The 17,901-nt window shown below is 50.1% G+C and overlaps 6 protein-coding genes across 6 annotated transcripts; 5 read left to right on the top strand and 1 right to left on the bottom strand.

Annotated features, from left to right (window-relative positions):
- Positions 1-323: 323 nt before the first annotated feature.
- Z519_05882 (uncharacterized protein) lies at positions 324-2,504 on the top strand (the record flags this gene model as incomplete). Its single annotated transcript, XM_016763622.1, has 7 exons — positions 324-631; positions 692-970; positions 1,033-1,286; positions 1,341-1,477; positions 1,530-1,627; positions 1,683-2,219; positions 2,294-2,504. The coding sequence occupies 7 exons, from the start codon at positions 324-326 to the stop codon at positions 2,502-2,504; spliced, it is 1,824 nt and encodes a 607-aa protein (XP_016619946.1).
- Positions 2,505-3,084: 580 nt separating this feature from the next.
- Z519_05881 (uncharacterized protein) lies at positions 3,085-3,962 on the top strand (the record flags this gene model as incomplete). The annotated part of the gene is made up of 2 exons (XM_016763621.1): positions 3,085-3,413; positions 3,473-3,962. The coding sequence occupies 2 exons, from the start codon at positions 3,085-3,087 to the stop codon at positions 3,960-3,962; spliced, it is 819 nt and encodes a 272-aa protein (XP_016619945.1).
- Positions 3,963-4,601: 639 nt separating this feature from the next.
- On the top strand, positions 4,602-6,713 carry Z519_05880 (uncharacterized protein; the record flags this gene model as incomplete). Its single annotated transcript, XM_016763620.1, has 10 exons — positions 4,602-4,860; positions 4,916-4,975; positions 5,038-5,205; positions 5,256-5,464; positions 5,519-5,689; positions 5,739-5,841; positions 5,891-6,096; positions 6,147-6,185; positions 6,231-6,522; positions 6,568-6,713. 10 exons carry the CDS (start codon positions 4,602-4,604, stop codon positions 6,711-6,713), a joined length of 1,653 nt encoding a protein of 550 aa, XP_016619944.1.
- Positions 6,714-7,408: 695 nt separating this feature from the next.
- On the top strand, positions 7,409-9,122 carry Z519_05879 (uncharacterized protein; the record flags this gene model as incomplete). The annotated part of the gene is made up of 4 exons (XM_016763619.1): positions 7,409-7,827; positions 7,886-8,341; positions 8,406-8,855; positions 8,909-9,122. The coding sequence occupies 4 exons, from the start codon at positions 7,409-7,411 to the stop codon at positions 9,120-9,122; spliced, it is 1,539 nt and encodes a 512-aa protein (XP_016619943.1).
- A 2,617-nt stretch (positions 9,123-11,739) lies between these two features.
- On the bottom strand, positions 11,740-14,191 carry Z519_05878 (uncharacterized protein; the record flags this gene model as incomplete). Its single annotated transcript, XM_016763618.1, has 2 exons — positions 11,740-13,593; positions 13,721-14,191. The coding sequence occupies 2 exons, from the start codon at positions 14,189-14,191 to the stop codon at positions 11,740-11,742; spliced, it is 2,325 nt and encodes a 774-aa protein (XP_016619942.1).
- Positions 14,192-15,609: 1,418 nt separating this feature from the next.
- Positions 15,610-17,427, top strand: Z519_05877 (uncharacterized protein; the record flags this gene model as incomplete). The annotated part of the gene is made up of 2 exons (XM_016763617.1): positions 15,610-16,046; positions 16,101-17,427. The coding sequence occupies 2 exons, from the start codon at positions 15,610-15,612 to the stop codon at positions 17,425-17,427; spliced, it is 1,764 nt and encodes a 587-aa protein (XP_016619941.1).
- Between the last annotated feature and the right edge of the window lie 474 nt (positions 17,428-17,901).

Raw genomic sequence — 17,901 nt, 5'->3', positions numbered from 1 at the left:
ACAGGAGTGCATTCAGAATACTCCGCCGAATATGCACAGACCTGAGCCCCTACTTCAATAATTGTTCCCTTGCATGTGACTATGCCGTCGGTCTACCACCACCACCACCACCACCACCATCCACCTCCGGTTTAGAACACGGCGGTGGCACCGTTAGGTCCAGCCTCACAGTTTGGTTGATCCACATATTTTACCTTTGCTCCAAATAAAGTCTTTGCTTCTCGTGGTCTAAGCAGCTCAAAATGCTCACTGGGATACATCGATGGTCCCTCGCAATTTTTCCTAGTTGATCTTGTGGATCGTATCAACTATTGCCCTACACAATGGGATCCATCCCAGAAGATCATACCTCTCACCTCAGTGGTCCCAATGGGGATGTGCATGCTTCCATTCCGCCCAACCTGGAAGATCTCCCCGATCTCTACGGTTGGCCTCGAGAAAATGAGAGGGGCTACCGCATTCGAGAAATGCCTTCGGAGTCTTATAGACCCCTTCGGGTTGTCGTATTGGGCTGCGGAGCCTCGGGGATATCTTTTGCGAAATTCGCACAGGATGATCTGAAGAATGTAGACTTTGTCTTGTACGAGAAGAACAGTGACGTTGGCGGAACATGGCTAGAGAATCGATACCCGTAAGTCATTCTTACAGCCTTTCTACTTGATCAGGGGATTAAACGGGCTATCATAAACAGTGGATGTGCCTGCGATGTTCCAAGTGTCACGTACCAGTTCACGTGGGAACCCGACACTTGGTCACATTTCTATTCCGAATCTCCTGAGATACAACGCTACTTTAGACGGGTGGCTGAAAAGTACAATGTTTTGAAGTACACTAAGTTAAATCATACTGTCACGAACGCGCTCTGGGACCAAGAGAGTGGCAAGTGGAAGATCACTGTCCGTGACGAGGTCACAAAGTTGACATTCGTGGATGAGTGCGATGTTTTCATCAATGCCGGAGGTCCTTTAAAGTAAGTTGAAGGCTCACAACTCTGTTCTCTATTATCTTGTGTCAACTAATGCAGTGGCTCAGTCATTGGAATATGCCTGAAATCGATGGAATAGAACGATTCAAAGGTGTCCTGGCGCACACTGCCAATTACCCAGAGGGACTCGACCTCAAGGGAAAGAGGGTCGCAGTTTGTGGCATTGGCTCCAGTGGCATACAAGTTATTGCTTCCATCCAGAAGGAAGTGTCCAAATTGTATACTTGGATAAGAAGTCCTACTTGGGTCCTTGGTTCATTTGGAGCGAAGTACATGCGAGAACCAGATACCAATTCAGCTTGTAAGTCGCAGGAATTATCTGATCTGCAGCTGCTGACAAAACTGTTACGAAAAGATACTGAAGAAGAACTTCGGCTTATGCGACAAGATCCAACAACCTACTTGAAGTATCGAAAGAATATCGAGCTAAGTATCAGTGAAGGGTTTAGCGTGTTTTTCAAGAATACACCAGAGGCGAATGCCGCGAGGGAGGTTCGTCCATTAACCGTCTTGACGTCTTCAATATCGCTGACCGGATAGTTAGATTGCCACAAAGGAAATGCGTTCGAAATTGGCATGTCGGCCTGCTATTGCTGATGCTCTGATCCCAAAGGATTTCCCTGTGGGATGCAAGAGACCTACGTAGGTGCCCAACTCCCTGGAACTTTAACCCGATAAGTCTCCTGACAGCCTCTAGGCCTGGAATAGGATTCTTGGAAGCACTATGTGCTGAAAATGTCGTCACCTATCCGGGCGGACAATTGACAACCATCACCGAAAAGGGGTTCCTCAACCCAGATGGGCAAGAAGAAGAGGTCGATATCATTATCCTAGCTACAGGATTCAACACTACCTGGATCCCTCGGTTCCCGATTATTGCAAACTGCAAAAATCTCCAGGATATGTACAAAGAGAACCCCCTATCGTATCTCGGTATTGCGGCCCCAGAGATGCCAAACTACTTTACCTACTATGGACCTTACGGACCCCTTGGCCAAGCCAGTGCGGTAGTAATGATCGAGTTCTTTACACGATATTTCAACGCGGCGATTCGGAAGATTCAGGCAGAATGGATCAAAAGTCTAGCGCCGAGGATGGATGTCGCAAAGGAATTCCAGGAACACGCCGATCTCTACTTGAAGCGAACCGTCTGGGACTCTAACTGTCGAAGTTGGTGGAAAGGAGGCAAGGTTGATGGGAAGATCATGCTTTACCCAGGATCGCGAACTCAATAGTTTGTCACCCCCTTTCCTATTATCCTACCTCAACTTTGGAGTATTCTCGGGCTAACTTTTAAACACTTAACAGCATGGAACTCATTAGTAGCCCGAGATACGAAGACTACGATATAAAGTACCATGATATGAATCGATGGGCTTTCTTGGGCAATGGATGGTCGACCAGAGATTATGACGGGAGAGATATAACATGGTTTTGGGGCATGGTAAATGGCAAGGATAAGAAGGAAGAATATGAGCTAAATTGGAACGCCTCTGCGGAAGGCTCAGAAAGCCAATAACAGCAGGACGATCAAAAAGTGCAAGACTTGTTGATCTCGCCCAATACGCTTTGAAAGATGCACCAAGCTCAAAGTAGACAGAGCAGAGTAGTGGTCACGATGGAGAGGGTCCTTTTCTGCAGGAAATGATAAGCTGAACCTGCGACCAAACTACGTGTTGCGATCCGCCTCCGATCAGCCCAAGCTTTTCCATTGAAGGATTCTCAAGAATTATTCTTGGAATGTTCATGTTTCCGGTTAGTGCCACATTTGCATCCCGGTTGACGCCACCGTTGCATCCGGTTTATGCCACACTTGCAGCCAAGCAATGACCCCTGCAAAACCAGGTCTTATACGGAATTCCAAAGTGGCGTTGGCAATAGCACTGCGGTGGTTGGACGTGGTCGAGAAATTTTTGTGGTGCCCCTAATCAATTGCTTTCTCAAGCTTTGATCCGATCTCGATGGATGATGAGTCCTTAACTAGCCGAACGCTTGAAAATATCTACATAATCTACCCCTCCTCGGAAAGAGCAGCAATGTGAACCACTATTACGCGCCTCACCGGAGTTCCTTGAAGAGGCCAGACTCAAGCTTTCAAGATGGCTCAACCACAGTCAGCAATTGTCACCGGGGGATCCTCGGGCATTGGGAAAGCCACAGCTCATAAACTAGCTAGTCGAGGCATTAATGTTCTTATAGCTGATATCAACGTCACCGACGGAGAGAAGGTGTCGAAGGATTTGAAAGCTAGGTATGGTGTTGACTCGGCCTTCGTCAAGCTTGACACGGCTCTGGAAGCGGACGTTATCAACATGGTGAATACGGCAGTGAAGTTGTGGGGTCGAATCGATTGGGCTTGTAACTGTGCGGGCAAGGCTGAACTTCTGACTGAGGGCGAGGAAGGGGTCACAGAGAAAGTCTTCGACGAGTGAGTCATCTTGTAACCCAAAGATTTGGGACGCTCTGGGAACTTATAACGTAACACAGGATGTACCAAATCAACCAACGAGGCACCTGGTTTTGTCAAAGGCACGAAGCGGTACAAATGCGGAAACAAGAACCTCGAATCATCTCCTTGATACCCTCCGAGAGGACGGTTGAGACTCGAGGCTCGATCGTCAATATTTCCTCTGTCAACGGAATCGTTGGTCTGGGGCAGCCTGGTTATTCGTCGGCAAAGGCTGGAATCATTGCATTTACGCGGACTGGAGCACAGTTCTACGGAAAGGATAAAATCCGCATTAACGCCGTCCTCCCGGGATCTATCCGAACGGACGCCATGGGTGTCTGGCTCGAGCAGCTCTCTGAGGACAAGAGAAAGTTTGTCTTGGAGGGGCTGGTAAACTCGACACCGTTAGGGAGACAAGGCGCACCGGAAGAACTCGCCAACGCCGTTTCTTACTTCCTCAGTGATGAAAGTACTTATGTCAACGGGACTACCTTGATAGTTGACGGTGGGTTGATGGCTATTAAATAGCGAAGGTAATATTCACTGTCAAACGGAGGCGGGCTTCTCAAGACTGGCAATGTAGCAGCTAAGGCTATCCAGTGAGAACTAATTCCATGCATTGTATACACTGCTCTACCACACCTTCGACCTTAATCTTCCCTCGTTTAAAGGCCGATATTTGAGCGCTACGTGCCAAGGCGCTGCTGCTAAAAATGATATTCGATAGTTTGAGCACATTAGGAAACTCTCTTCTCGTGCCCTGTCTATTTCATACTTTAGTTATTTCCTTAATCTCTCCAGCGAGCATCGTTAATCGGCTATAGGTTCAGCAACAGATGACGTTTTCCGTTGATGCTTAGCTGATGTCAAACTACACACTGGAAATCCCTTGAGGATGCTGAGGAGCTGAAAGCACAGGATAGTCGGCATTGGTAGAGAAGCTGGTCCTTGGGTGGTAAACGGTATGCCCGCTTGCGCCTTAGAAATCACCGCCATGATAAGCGTTCTAGCTTACGGTGGTTCCGCGGCTGTTCGGCAGAAAAGTATGGTGGTCTCCGGAGCAATACCACAACGTCACCAAGGAACAATGGATAAATGAACTGATTCTGTGAAGCCGAATGCGGGCTACTGCTGGTAAACACCCATCCTACAGACAACAACAACAAAATGGCTGGCTGGGTATTGTCTGAAGTTTCATCCTCGAGAATACTCGGCACGATTATCCATTATCGGGATTCACTCCCACTTATTTCCCTGATAGCACTCATTAGCTATGTCGTGGTAAAATCGATATACCGTGTGTACTTCCACCCCTTGGCCAAATATCCCGGCCCTTTTTGGGCCAAAGTCACTTCGCTCTACGACTTTTACCAAGCGTTGTCTGAGCATCGTGCACACAACTTCCTTGCCCTTCATAAGAAATACGGTAGGTGCAATGCATATTGATGAGGTTGAGTAACTTAAAATAACGAAAACCACAGGCCCTATAGTGCGATATGCTCCCGATAAACTTGTTTTCAACGAGCCCCAAGCATGGCAAGGTAATGTCCCAGCCGACCGGAAAGTATTAAGATTTATAAGGTCATATTGACCCGTCTTGCAGACATTTATGGGTACAAAGCCAATGTCCGGAAATCTGACCTGTTCACCGCATCTCAATCGAACCCCGAGTCTACTGACACCTTCAGCGAACTATACAAGGAGCCAGCTCTGAAGAAAAGGAAGGTCTTGTCATATGGGTTTTCGGAGAGCTCGTTGCGATCGTTTGAGGGTAAGCATGACCATAAGCCATCAACGACAGCTTTGTCTAATGATTGATAGCGTACATGCTAGATCAGATCAACATTTTTTGCCGACAGCTGGTGAGCGCAGAGACTGAAAAGGTTAAGGATATGTCTCTATGGTTTAATTATCTGTCGTACGATATCATGGGCGAACTGGTTTTCGGACGGGGCTTCGGAATGCTCACTGACCCTTCGTTGCGATATATACTGGACCTTATCGACTCCACGGTTTTCTCTTATTTATTGGTACGTAACGCTCGGTGTCTGACGGGCGGAGATGGATACTAACCGCTTCAAAAGGGGGGCATCATACCCTGGTTACACAAGTCTGGCATAATAACACTCTTAATGCCTCGAATTTATTTTATGAGGAAGAAATTTGTCGCAGAATCAACCAAGAGAATCGTTGAGAGAATCAAGCTCGGCCCAGACGCAGTCGGGGTCAACGGCCGGAAAGACTTCTTTCACTACGTAAGTCTGAAGCATACTAAGCAGCGAACCTTCAGCTGACGGCGCGGAGCTGCTAAATGGGAAAGACGAGAATGGTAATCCACTTTCACATGCACGTTTAGGCGCCGAGGGTGTTCTCCTTATCCTAGCAGGAAGCGACACAAGTTCTGCATGTAGGTCTGCTTTCAGTACGGCTGATGTATGTTTCTGATCTCGCCACAGCAATGGCTGGAACTCTCTTCTATCTCATGCAACAAGTTCGATGTCAGAAAAAGCTGTTCGAAGAGCTTGATGGAACCTTCGACAATGTTGATGAAATTCGATTAGGCGACAAATTGACGAGTTGTGTGTATCTACGTGCATGCGTTGATGAAGCACTCAGGATGGCATCAGCGGGCCCTGGGGTCTCGGAAAGAACTGTACTCAAGGTGGGCGCCATCTGATTTGTTCATTTCGACGAAGCTGACAAGACCACAAGGGAGGAACAATCATTAACAACGAATATTTTCCAGAAGGGGTAGGTGCACGTTATTACTCCAGCGATGATATTAACATAATCCAGACAACCGTTGGCGCGGGAGGTTGGGCTACGAGTTACAACTCGAAGTACATACGAGATCCCGAGAAATATTGGCCAGAACGACACATACCAAGTGACGAGATTACGGCGGAGGAGGTTCAGATTGCTCACAGTGCTTACTGGCCCTTCGGACTGGGAGCGAGGAAGTGCGTTGGGATGAAAGTTGCGTTGAACGAACTACACCTCACCATTGCAAGGGTTATCTACCTGTTCGAAGTGATATCGGAGAGGCCAGAGGAGTTTCAAAAGAATTTCGAAATTCTTGATCACCAGAGTGAGTAAGGTTCTTCCAGACCAAGCCTTTACTGACATGCCACAGACCCGAAGAAGACTGGTCCTTTTGCCTCTTTCAGACTACGTCCGGGAAGGAAGCTTCCAGACACGAGACCAACTGAGATGCAGGCTGAGGTCCCGGAAGGCATTATAGATGAATCCTCGGTGGCGATGTCTGGACTGAATGTATAGGCAGTAAACGCCCTGCGCAGAGCGAAGGACACCGGCTACAAGCGGCTGGGCAAAGCCTTGGACTACATACCTCCCTGGTGCACGTGAATTGCTTCAATGAGACTGTCCATTTCGAACATACTATTGGCCCCCTCCCCCTTTGAAATTTTTTATTCCGCGTATCCACTGCTCTTCAATACCCCATTTACTTAGGAAAGGCGTTATTGTAGCCTGCCTGTGCTATATACCAATACACATCGAAAGCATTCAAAAATAAAAGATGCGTGTAGCTTTAATCCTAGTCGAGTTTCTTACCGTGCAATATTTCAAAAGCGGAGGATGATAGGACGGGCTGCAAGTACGCAATCCCGCAGCCTCTGGTCTACGAGCAATTCTAGAGCTGAAGGGTTACCCTCGATCTAGACCAAGCTTGGTAAGTAACAACTCCCAGACGGCCGGTGCGTTTCGCCACTGTCTACATGGCGGTGTTCAGCAAAGTGTGGTGGCCAAATCTCCGGTGCCACATTTTTAGGTGTTCCCCACGGGGATTGCACTCTGAGTGCTTGGTAGTTCTCGAGGTCTAGATTGGGGCGTTCCTGAGCAAGGTCTGGGTATATAACTCTGCGTTGGGCCACTTTTCCTGTCGCGTACTAACCAGCCTCAACACCAGCGAACGCTTTCCTCGAAAGGTCTCTTTCTGACCCGCACAGCTTGTTATGGCGACTAAGCAGGAAAAGAATGATATTGACCTTGTCAAAGATGAAGTCGTCGAGTCGGAGTTTGGAGGGCAGGCAGCTTATTACGTCCCCAAAACCAAGATGAGGAATGTTTGGTACGTCCTGATGGTTGGTACGGGACAGATTGCTGGAGGTGGCGCCAACGCAGTCATTGCCACGACGTTAGCCCAGCCGACGTTTGTATCAAAGATGTCTCTCAATGGCCCAAACTCGAACTCATTGATGGGGGGGACCAATGGAAGCTTTTATGCTGGCGGGTTCTTTGGTGTCTTCTTCGCAGCATGGGCGTGCGATACTTTCGGCCGGCGGAAGGCTATGTGGCTCACCGGCGTGCTGAACATAGTCTCTTGCATTCTCTGTGCTTCTTCTGTCAACATCGGCATGTTCATTGCCGTCCGGTAAGCTGCAACCATCCACAGGTGTGTGAGCCCGACTGAGCCTGTATCTCACGCGCAGATTCATCGCCGGGTTTGCTGCCTGTCAATATGTGATGCAGACACCTCTATACCAATCAGAGATCGCCCCGCCACATCTTAGAGGACTTCTTGTCGGGACATTTGGCATTTTCAACGTTTTCGGATACAACATCGCAAATTGGTCAGGTGTTGGGTTTTACTATGTCAAAGATTCCAATATCGCCTGGCGCATGATTTTTGTCATGGTCGGCGGACTGGCCATCATCAACATGATCCTTGTCTACTTCTGTCCAGAGTCTCCTCGGTGGCTTGTCATGAAAAACCGTCAGGCTGAAGCCGAGCAAGTCATTCGGCTGATTCATGGCGATAGCGGCGACGATACCTTTGTGAAGCTGGAGACTATTCAGATCGAACGTCAAGTGGCTACCGAAAGAGAGCTCAATGTCTCATATATCCAGATGTTTGCGGATAAGAGATGGAGACGTCGCACACTTCTGTGCTGCCTCATCGGCACAGTAGGTCAGGTTTGTACCCGGTTACATCATGTCTCTTTTCAATAGAAATAGGCTGACCGAATCCGTCTACCAGTCCACCGGAGTCCTTGTTATCAACAATTATGGGCCATATTTTTACTCGATTCTCGGAATGTCGACTCTGCAGCAGTTGTATCTGGCCGGCGGATACGTGCTCCTGTCATTGACTGTTGCGACCATCGGCGCATTCGGCATCGACAAACTTGGCCGGATCAAAATAATGGTCTGTGGTATTGCAGGACAGGTGGTTATGTTATGCATCGAGACAGCCATTGTCGCTCAATACGCGGACTCGGTCAACCGCTCAGCCAACATTGCTGGTATCTGGGCCTTTTTCATGTATTGTGCCGTCTACGGACTTACCTGGGATTGTACGCCGTACGTGTATGTCTCAGAGATTATGCCCTCTCACTTGCGCGCGAAGGGTGTAACCCTATCTATCGGATGCTTGTACTTGAGCGTATGTGCTTTGATTACGTAAGTACAGCTAATCTCACAGACTTCAATTGACTGGCTAACGTCCATAACAGCGGCGCTTTGTATGCCTTTGGTGATATTGGATGGAAGTACTTCCTTGTATTTATTTGTGCTGGCCCAGTAGGTGCCTTGCTTATTTGGCTTTACGGACCAGAGACGAAGGGTAAGACTTTGGAAGAGATTGGCGGCATATTTGGTGATGAGCTCGCTATACCAGAGCTGCATGCTACAGATGACTCTCATATCACACAGAAGAGAACAGCATAAGGAAGAACTGCAGGTGGAGAGGCTGCTCTGGTGCTTGTCATGAAGCATTGTTGACAAGACAGTGTTGTCATGCGTGCTATCTCCACCTCTACCTCAACACCGCAACATTTCCAAACAGGAAGGAGGATGTGAACGATGTCGAGACTATATAGCTACCTCATAGTGAGATATTGTCTATATCTGTGGAATTCTTGGACTGCTCGAATATTTGTGCTGTAAAAGCGTCAAAGGGGTTGAGAGTGGCGATCTGCGCATACCAGTAGAACATCGACAGGAAAACCTGCTGAAAGTATGGTACGATTAAGTTTGCATCTTTGTTGCTCGCTAGAATGGTGAGCACTGTTGGCTCTAGGTTGTCAGCCCTGTATTCTACACCTTTTGTCCCTACCTTTTGTGCCCGAGAGCTCGAGATATCTTCTAAAGCGCGGTGATTGTTACAAGGCTTGGAAGATTATTCACGACCTTCACCATGCTTATCAGCGAGTTCCGTCTTATGCGAGAGCAGATCGCGCTGGAAGACGAACAGAAGGCTTTGCTCATGGATATCTTAAGAACGCGTCTTACAGAAAACAGGTAACCATAGGTTGCGGGCTTCCATTCCTGCTCATCAACTCTAGCGTTTTGGTAATAAACAGTGAGCGACAACGGATTTTCTCTTCTGTAAACACTGGGCTAACGAATCATGCAGACTACGGCACATTACTATCCAGCGAACTCTGTTTTGATTTCTAGCAACAACTGCATCTTCAAGCTGATTGGCTTGCTGTGTCTTTCGTATGCAACGTCCTAGCTCCCTTTCTCGATCGGCTACCACGACCAGATCTTTTCTGTATTGGTTTGGTTGGCGCTCTCTGCGCTTTGGTTGCGGAGTGTGCTATCCAAGCGGTCTCTCTAGCCGGCACCAACAAGTCCGTCTTGTCCGCCGGAGTGGCCATGCTCTACGAATATGTTTTCTTCTACCCCGATTCCTAGACGGTCCTACCTACTTGTATCTCGGGGAGATATTCCCGAATCACCTCCGTTCTCATGGCATGACTATGGGCATGGGAAGCTTATGCATCGCAAATATCATTTGACTCCAAGCTGCACCAACGACATTCTCGGCCATTAGCAGGAACTATTACTCATGTCAAACTAAAAAGGATTAGCATCAATTTTGCCTCTGGATGAGAGGCTTCAAGGCAGAATGAGGCTATTGAGTGTGGATCAATAACAGGAAAAGGGAAATCCACAGTCGCGACAGACAAAGGATCGCTGAGCAAGCATGCCATTACTGCCGGAGAGCTTGACAGTTTCCAGGTTGATGAGAGTATTCTATGGTTTTTCTGATACTGCCTACCTATTGCCGAGCACCCTCTGTGTCCCTTTTTACTCCTCGCCGACGCCGCCGCGATAGACACTCGTTGCCCTAGCCGCTGCCTCTTTGTGGGTGGTGTTGGTGGTGGTGGTGGTGATTTGCCAGCACTGACCAGAAAGGCATTCGCGATTACCGACCTGCCTGACAGGCCCCTGTGCGCTGTTGCATGTGCATGCTAAACCTAGAAGTGCTCCGTTACGGTACGCGGGCTCTGGCAAAACTCCAGATTTAACGGTCCCGGGAAAATGATTGCGACGAGTTGTGGGAGGTCAAATAGGTTGTCGAAGTTAGCTTTGCTGAGAGATACAAGGAGCTGAAGGACAATATGAAATTGATGTTGACGAAGCACGCCTCCGAGAAGATTCAACATGTCCTGGTGAGAATCACGGAGACGCTAAAGTGCAAGTGTCTTATATCTAACGAACAGGAACCCGAAAAACAAGACCGAAAGAACCCCGGCACCGTCAAGCAAGAGAAATCTTGTGTGAAGAATACGTCCTAGTTTCCTATAGAGGTTGCCAGTGGGTATGGAAAATCTCGGAGATGTTTTGGGAGACATGGAAAATCGAAGCTACAACGGACAAGGTCAAGGAGAGACAACCAGACCAGCTCCAGCAAGCCAGCTCAGGGTAGTCAGCGAAGGGAAGCGATAATACGAAATAGAAATGGAAACTGATTCGTTTCGATTCGATTCACACACTCTCCATTGCCATCGTCATTCCTATGACTATTACTCGTAGCCACGCATGCAGAGTAGGCCACGGAGGGTGGACGCCCCTGCCCACGTCCATACCTGTGGCCACCGTTCGTTCGGCAGGCCACTGAGAAACAGCCGAGAGGCGCCTGGTAGTTGCGTAGAAAAGTAACACGAACGAGACCGGGTTGTGTTTCAAGAGGAGGAGATCTGTCGAGCGTCTACGAAAACCTAGGCATACCATTCCGAAGATCTCAATGGCGAGAGTGCTAAGAAAGGAAGGGTAACACGGGCGGAATGAAGAATGTGGGTCAGCTAGCTGGCTGGAGTTGAGCCGGTTTCATTTATTCATCCATCAAAAGTACGCATGGCACTCATCCACGCATTCCTTCTTCCTCGTCGCAAAATTGTTGAGCGAAGTTTCGTCATCATCGTCATCGTCATCCCTGGTCGTACACACACCGCCTCAAGATCGTCCATTAGGTCGTGGATATCCAGGCCGTCCTCCCCTTTTCTATATTATCATACAAAAGTCCTCGGTAGATAACCCACCCCGCCTGGGTAACTCAACCTCGATACGGGCCCATCTGGCCGTTAAAGTCCTGCATGATAATGTCCCATTGTGCCCAGTCCATAGGCATATCACCTACGTCCAGCTCATGGGCAAAATTTGGTTCCGACGCGAGCATGATGCCGTCACCCGCGAAGGGCGTCGGAATGGGCTGGAATGCCGGGAGCGGAAGCTGATGCGGGACGCCCGCGCCACCTACAAGACCGCTCGCGGCCAGTTGCGGAGCGTTGTAGCTGCTGCTCGACGGGTCAGTCCCGAGATCGTTTTCCCACCCCGGCACAGTCGAATATTGATCGTTGCTCTCCATTCCCACTGCCATGTTGTCGACAGTCTTGACAGCCACGCTCGACGAGTTGGCAGCGATTGTCGTTGTGGTTTTTGCGCGCATTAGCGGCCCACTCTCGCGCTGTTCACGGAGAAGCTTGATGTACTCGGGTATTGTCTTTGGGAAAACGCCATTGGTGGTTTCGCGCAGCGCGGCCTCCCTTGCCCTGTAGGCTTTGAGACACAGACTACCTACCGCGACATGCAGGGGTTTCTTGTAATCTGTAACGAAGTGGGGGTGATGTCGGTATACCTCCTCGACCTCTTGCCACGCCTTGTCGACTTCGTCGCCGATGGTCCGTTCCTTGAGCTCATTGAGAATGTAGATAAAGGCTTGCCACACGAAGAACACCCTCGTATGCCACATGAACCTGCGTAGTTGCTTCGATGAATGTGCCAGGTTGATGCCTTCGAGAAGCGTCATCGAGACATTCCAGAGATATTCTCGCTCTGCAGCTGGAATGTCCTTCCCCTTGGTCCATTTGCGGGGATGGTGAGCCATGAGCCTCATGCTGTTGATTGCCCCTCGGCCGATTATTATAGTCATGAACTGTATGGGAATGGAAGGGTCACAGTATCTCAGAAACTTCTCCTCTAGTCGCTGTTCCAGCTCGTTGATGAAGGCATCTCTTTCCTCTAGGTAACTTGTAAAGGGCGAGTCAATGCGGAGATGCTCAAGGGCGACATTCGATCTCTGCTTGAACTTCTCCTTCCAATAGTTACCTAGCTCGCAGCGCAGAAGGCACGACACCATCTCCGTCGGCCGTGTGTGCGGGACTGGTGGCTCCTTCATGTCCGGGTAAATGTCTTCGTCGTTGACATTGCTCGGTACCAAGGTATCGGACATGGAGAAGTCCCCCGATCGACCTGACCCGCTGAGTTCTGCTGACCGAAAATCCAAGGTTGTGATCTGCCACCATAGGCGCCGGCGCATTTCCGTCTCAAATGGTGAGACCCCAAGACTCGTTCCATCTCGGTGGAGTCCCATACCCTGCGCAACACGACTAGCCACTCCGGCCAGGGTCCATGTGGTGCGGGAGTCGTAGTCTTCGCGCATGGTCAACAGGTAAAGGAAGAAGGCCTGGAGAACCACCAGCTCCGATGTTGCCAAGAACCTTGCTCTGGCAAGCGCTTTCCTAGTCGCATGGCGATATCTCGCGAGGAGGATCTTTCGAGGTTCACCGAGCTTCATCTCACACTCATCATCGTCAATCGAGTAGACAGCCGAGCTATAGATTGCAAACATCAGTGCCTCCAGACCTCGCGGCAGGTTATCCAGCTGTGAGGAAGCTTGAACCAGAGTTTTGTGAAGGGTTGGTTGGTGGATCAGTTTGGACATTGGGTTGATGTTGTCGAGGAAGACTTGCCATAGGATGAGGATGTTGCTGGGCGAGGGGTGCAATTGTTGAACTGAATTGCTAGACGGGGTATAGCCGAGAACGAAGTCAGTGCTCTCCTCAAGAGGAGATCCTATTTCATCCTCGTCTTCGGAATACTCGGCGATAGCTTCATTGGGTTGCCGAAACTAGGAAAATTGAACGTCAGCGACTCAAGTCCGTAATCGAGAGGGCATATTAGGACGAGAAGGTTTTGCTCCCATCGAACTGATCGTCTTCTGGAAGTTGATGGCTAAAGAGCTAGGGACGCCTTACCTCGTCAGAGAGACTTGCCCAGAGAGGATTTTCAATGAAGCGGGATTTCCCTTGATCTACAATCAACTGACCGGATTTTTGGAGTTCGGGCGGGTAGGCAGCGAAGATTTCGCGCTGCTTTGCGATCACGCTTTCTGTGCTGGGGCTGTGTTGTTGAGGGGTACTTATAGGTTGTGTGCTGGAAGGACTTTCAAGGACTGTCGACGTGGAGGCAACAGTAGATGTGACTTCGGTGTCGATGTCAATGCCCTTGCTCTTGAGGAGTTCTTCGCATTTCTTGAGTCGGGCCAGCAACAGGTCCTCCTGGGTGCGTTTCTTCCTGCGACGAGGAGCTGGTGGAATGCGGAATGTACATTCGACTTTGGACTTGACACAATTTGAGCAGGGGCTCTGTTTGTCGCATTTTACTTTGCGCTCAAAGCAGCGAATGCAGGAGAATGCCTTGGCTTGGGGCGGTCCAGCGGCGCTCATGTCGCCAGCTAGACCTCCTGTTCGCATTCAAGTGAAGAATAGTGCCCGATTTCGGCAGATCGCTATCGCTTGTCGCAAATGGGCACCAGCACCATGCGAACCCTCATATCGATCCGCAATCTGGAAGAAAGCGAGAAGAATCAAGACATAAGAGATATAAATTGCTTTCAGCCTGAGGACGAAGGTTCAGCATCGATTGCCGGGGTGATAAATGGTGGTCATTGGCTGGATGGAAGCTTCAGCGGCAGGTGAAAAATCAGGCAGCCAGCAAGCTGAAGGCAGCGGTTTTGGCCTGAAGATGCGGATCAGGATTTCGAGATACGAACACGAGGAGATGCCAAGCTCGTGCACGTGCCGCCCCCCACAAGATTCCTTGTAACAAGTAGATGCTCGTCCTCAGCTTTATTTTCCTTCTCCTTTTCCTTTTCTTTCCCTTTTATATCCATTTCCTTGCTTGCCCTTTTCCCCCATCACCACATCTCCGGCCTCGGTCGTCTTGATCAAACGGAAATCGCCTCATAATCTGCACCCAGCTGCGGACTTGTTACCCACTAGGCCATTCTGCAACTCCCCCCATTCGATGACTCAGCAAACCGCACCTCTTTTCCACTGGTGAGAGATAGTGAGTGTAGTACGAAGACCGCTTGATATCTCCTCGCCTCGTCCATGGCGTGGAGCCTAATTAGGAGTGAGGTCATCCACTCACCGTTGATGAATCGTGATACAGAACCCTCCTTTGCCTGAGGACAGAATGTTGTTCATGTCAGGTGTTGGTTATTATTAGCCTGGCATGGGTGATGATCTTCCTGAAACTCAGGCCCCCCAAGGCACCCGCCGCCCACTAATATCCAGTAGGCTGTGCCCAATTCATCAAGCTTAGGCTAAGTGAGGCCCATGGATTGGGTTCTTAGGGTCTCATGCTTGCTGATCCTTCCAGAAGAGTCGGTTATTCAATGGTTTGTTCCAATCCCCCCCAATTCCGCGTGGTAGGGCTGCACTGCGCATAGCTTTACATGTGGCCTGGGCTGTCCTGAAGCCATGTTTTTCGAGGAATAGCATACTCTACCTAGCTTCTTGTTCGTCTGGCGCCTTTGACCGAAGTTTGCTCAGTGTGGCTCCAAGTTCGCCCCGATGGGCACAAGGTACAGTCATCAGGAGGGATTGCGGAATCACATCCAGCATCATCAACCCCAGCCTTGTCCCTGTGGCGGCTGAGTAGCTGGCCTCGTCAGCAAAGCCATCCCCAGATTTTGGTGGTGGCCGAGCTCCTGCTATTGGACGGCCCCACCATAATCCGTCCCTACGAGTATGTTGATGTCTTGAAAATGCCCCCAGTTCAATGCTCTTAAGCCTTTCACTGGCCGCTCTTGACGATACCGTCTTTTTTTCTTTCCTGTCAACTTCAGCATAATCTCGACATGTCTGTTACTAAACTTGATTGGTCTGCCGACGACATCACCGATGCTGCAAAGGGGATTCACGCTCTGCTGAGGAATCTAGAATGGCACAAAGATGCCAAAAGGAAACACAGAAAAGATTTCGAGTATTTGCAGCACTGCCTGCTACCAAAGCTTCGTCTGATTGGAGGATATGTCAAAGACATTGATGATAGCGAGGACCATCCACGCAAAGCGGAGTGGAACGCTAATCTGAGAACTGTGAAACGCACCTGGCAGAAGTTAAAAGACTATCTCAGCAGCCGAAACGGCCTCTTGCCCGAGAGCCTAAACCGCGATCGCGCAGCTGGCGGTTTGCCATGGTCTTGGGATGAGCTCTCGGCTCAGATCGAAGGAGCTAGGCGGGAAGTCAAGGATACTCTGGACGACATGGACAGACTCATTCTACTTGAGATATGGTATGTTCCCTGCCGCGGGAGCCCAGGGAAGTTTGCTGACAATGGCATCTTTAGCGAGAGGTTTGGCCTCATCCTGCCGAGATTGGACTCTATGTTCCAGAAGATCGAAGATTATGGTGAATGCATGTCGACATACCGCAAAGACGTCCAGGAAATCCTCTGCTCCATCCGATCCAATAAGCAAGATTTCAAGTCCCTCAAGAACCTGTTTCAAGGGAGCATGGCCGATCTCGCCCACAAGATCAGCAACAGCCAAAGTGAAACCGAAGCCATCAAATCGCAGCTGCAAGCCATGTCGGAAAAGCTGGAGCGCTTGCTCGCCCAGCTGGCAGAACAGCGCGGGAACTGCACGACCAAGACCGAAAAGAGGTATCTAGACCAGCTACGGAAGGAAGTCGAAAAGCAAGCCGCCTCCGTAGCGCGTCTGAGAGTGTCGGTCGACGAGACCATGGGCATTATGGCCGAGTTCTTGCACGCCTTGGACAAGCTGGATTTCAGAAAGGGGATCTCGCATCGCGCCTCGGGCGCGTTTACTGACATGAACGACATGCTGAGCAAGACGATATCTTCGCTGGAAAGACTCTACGAAAGCTTGACGGGACAGACCTTCCACGTCCCGTTCAAGAAGGCGAAGCTCTGGAGAAGGGTGAGGTCGACAGGTGTCGCTCCCTCAGCTCACGACAACGGCGAGTCCCGACATGAACCATTGGATTTTCAGCCGATTCCCGCGAGAGCGATGGGTGGCGAGGACAACGACCCTGCAACTTTTGGTACAGGCGTCGAGAATCAGCCCGCTGGTTCGAGCAAATCCGCAGATACAGCGTTGTTAGAGACCACCAACTCTATGTCCACCTCCACGATCGTGGCTCTCCCAGCTCCTCCCTCCTCCTCCGGCCCGAAATCTTCAAGAATCTCGATTCAAGACCTGACCATCCTGCTCACCCGTGCTCCTGAATCGATGTCGGCAAGTCCGACGGCCTTCTCGAGCTCTTCTCCTCCTCCTCTTCCGCGCAAATCTTCAGCCCGGAGATCGTACCAGTACGTGCTCCGCACGCTGTCTCCGGGCGGCCAAACGCGACCTCCCCCCGTGCCTGCCATTCCAGCATACACGGCTACTCCACCACCAGCGCCAGCACAATCATCAGCATCGTCATCATTGTCAGAGGTAGATTTCCCGTCTCCTCTATTCTCGGCGCTGCCATCACGACCTCCGTCCATCGACGCCGGTTCGGCCCTGGACATCACAGCTTCGCACGCTGCCGGCACCACTAGCACTGCGACCGCCATTACTGCTGCGGGGAGTGAATCTGCCAAGGTGCCATCACTGCTCGCCCAACTGGAGCGGCGGTACAGCCTGACAGTCGTGACTGCGTCTACTTAGACTTACTTGGTCTGGTCCTGGTCCGATCAAGTAAGGTACCAATGATATACTCTCTTGGGGCCATGAACGGGTGGTCGAAGAGGGAGGGGGATGGGGACTTTGGAGCCCGCTTGTCTCTGTGTTCTGCCTTAACCCCCGTCGCTCTTTGAATAACTTTATATTTTACTTTGAGACGAGATACCCGTTGTTTGTGTGCATGTGGCGTTCATGGTGACTGCATAGATAACTATGGAGGTAGCTATGTGGGCAGGCCGGGTCCCAGAGCCTGCTATCCATGTTGGACGAAGCAAGTGTTCTGCTTCGGCGTGCGCCCGCACTGAAAATGAAGATAAATAAATTGTCTTCGCAGCGAGTCGTGGTTATCGCTCAAGAATATTAGCTGCCACAGTTTCGTTAGGTAGCTGTATACAGAGCTCACGGGGGATCGCTTTGAAATGATCGAAGTGATCTGATCTATCTACCATTCTCTGCTCG

Source organism: Cladophialophora bantiana, assembly GCF_000835475.1.
Source record: "Cladophialophora bantiana CBS 173.52 unplaced genomic scaffold supercont1.8, whole genome shotgun sequence".
Lineage (NCBI taxonomy): Eukaryota > Fungi > Ascomycota > Eurotiomycetes > Chaetothyriales > Herpotrichiellaceae > Cladophialophora > Cladophialophora bantiana.
Note: the sequence above shows the minus strand (reverse complement) of the source record. Positions and strands in the feature narration are given on the sequence as shown.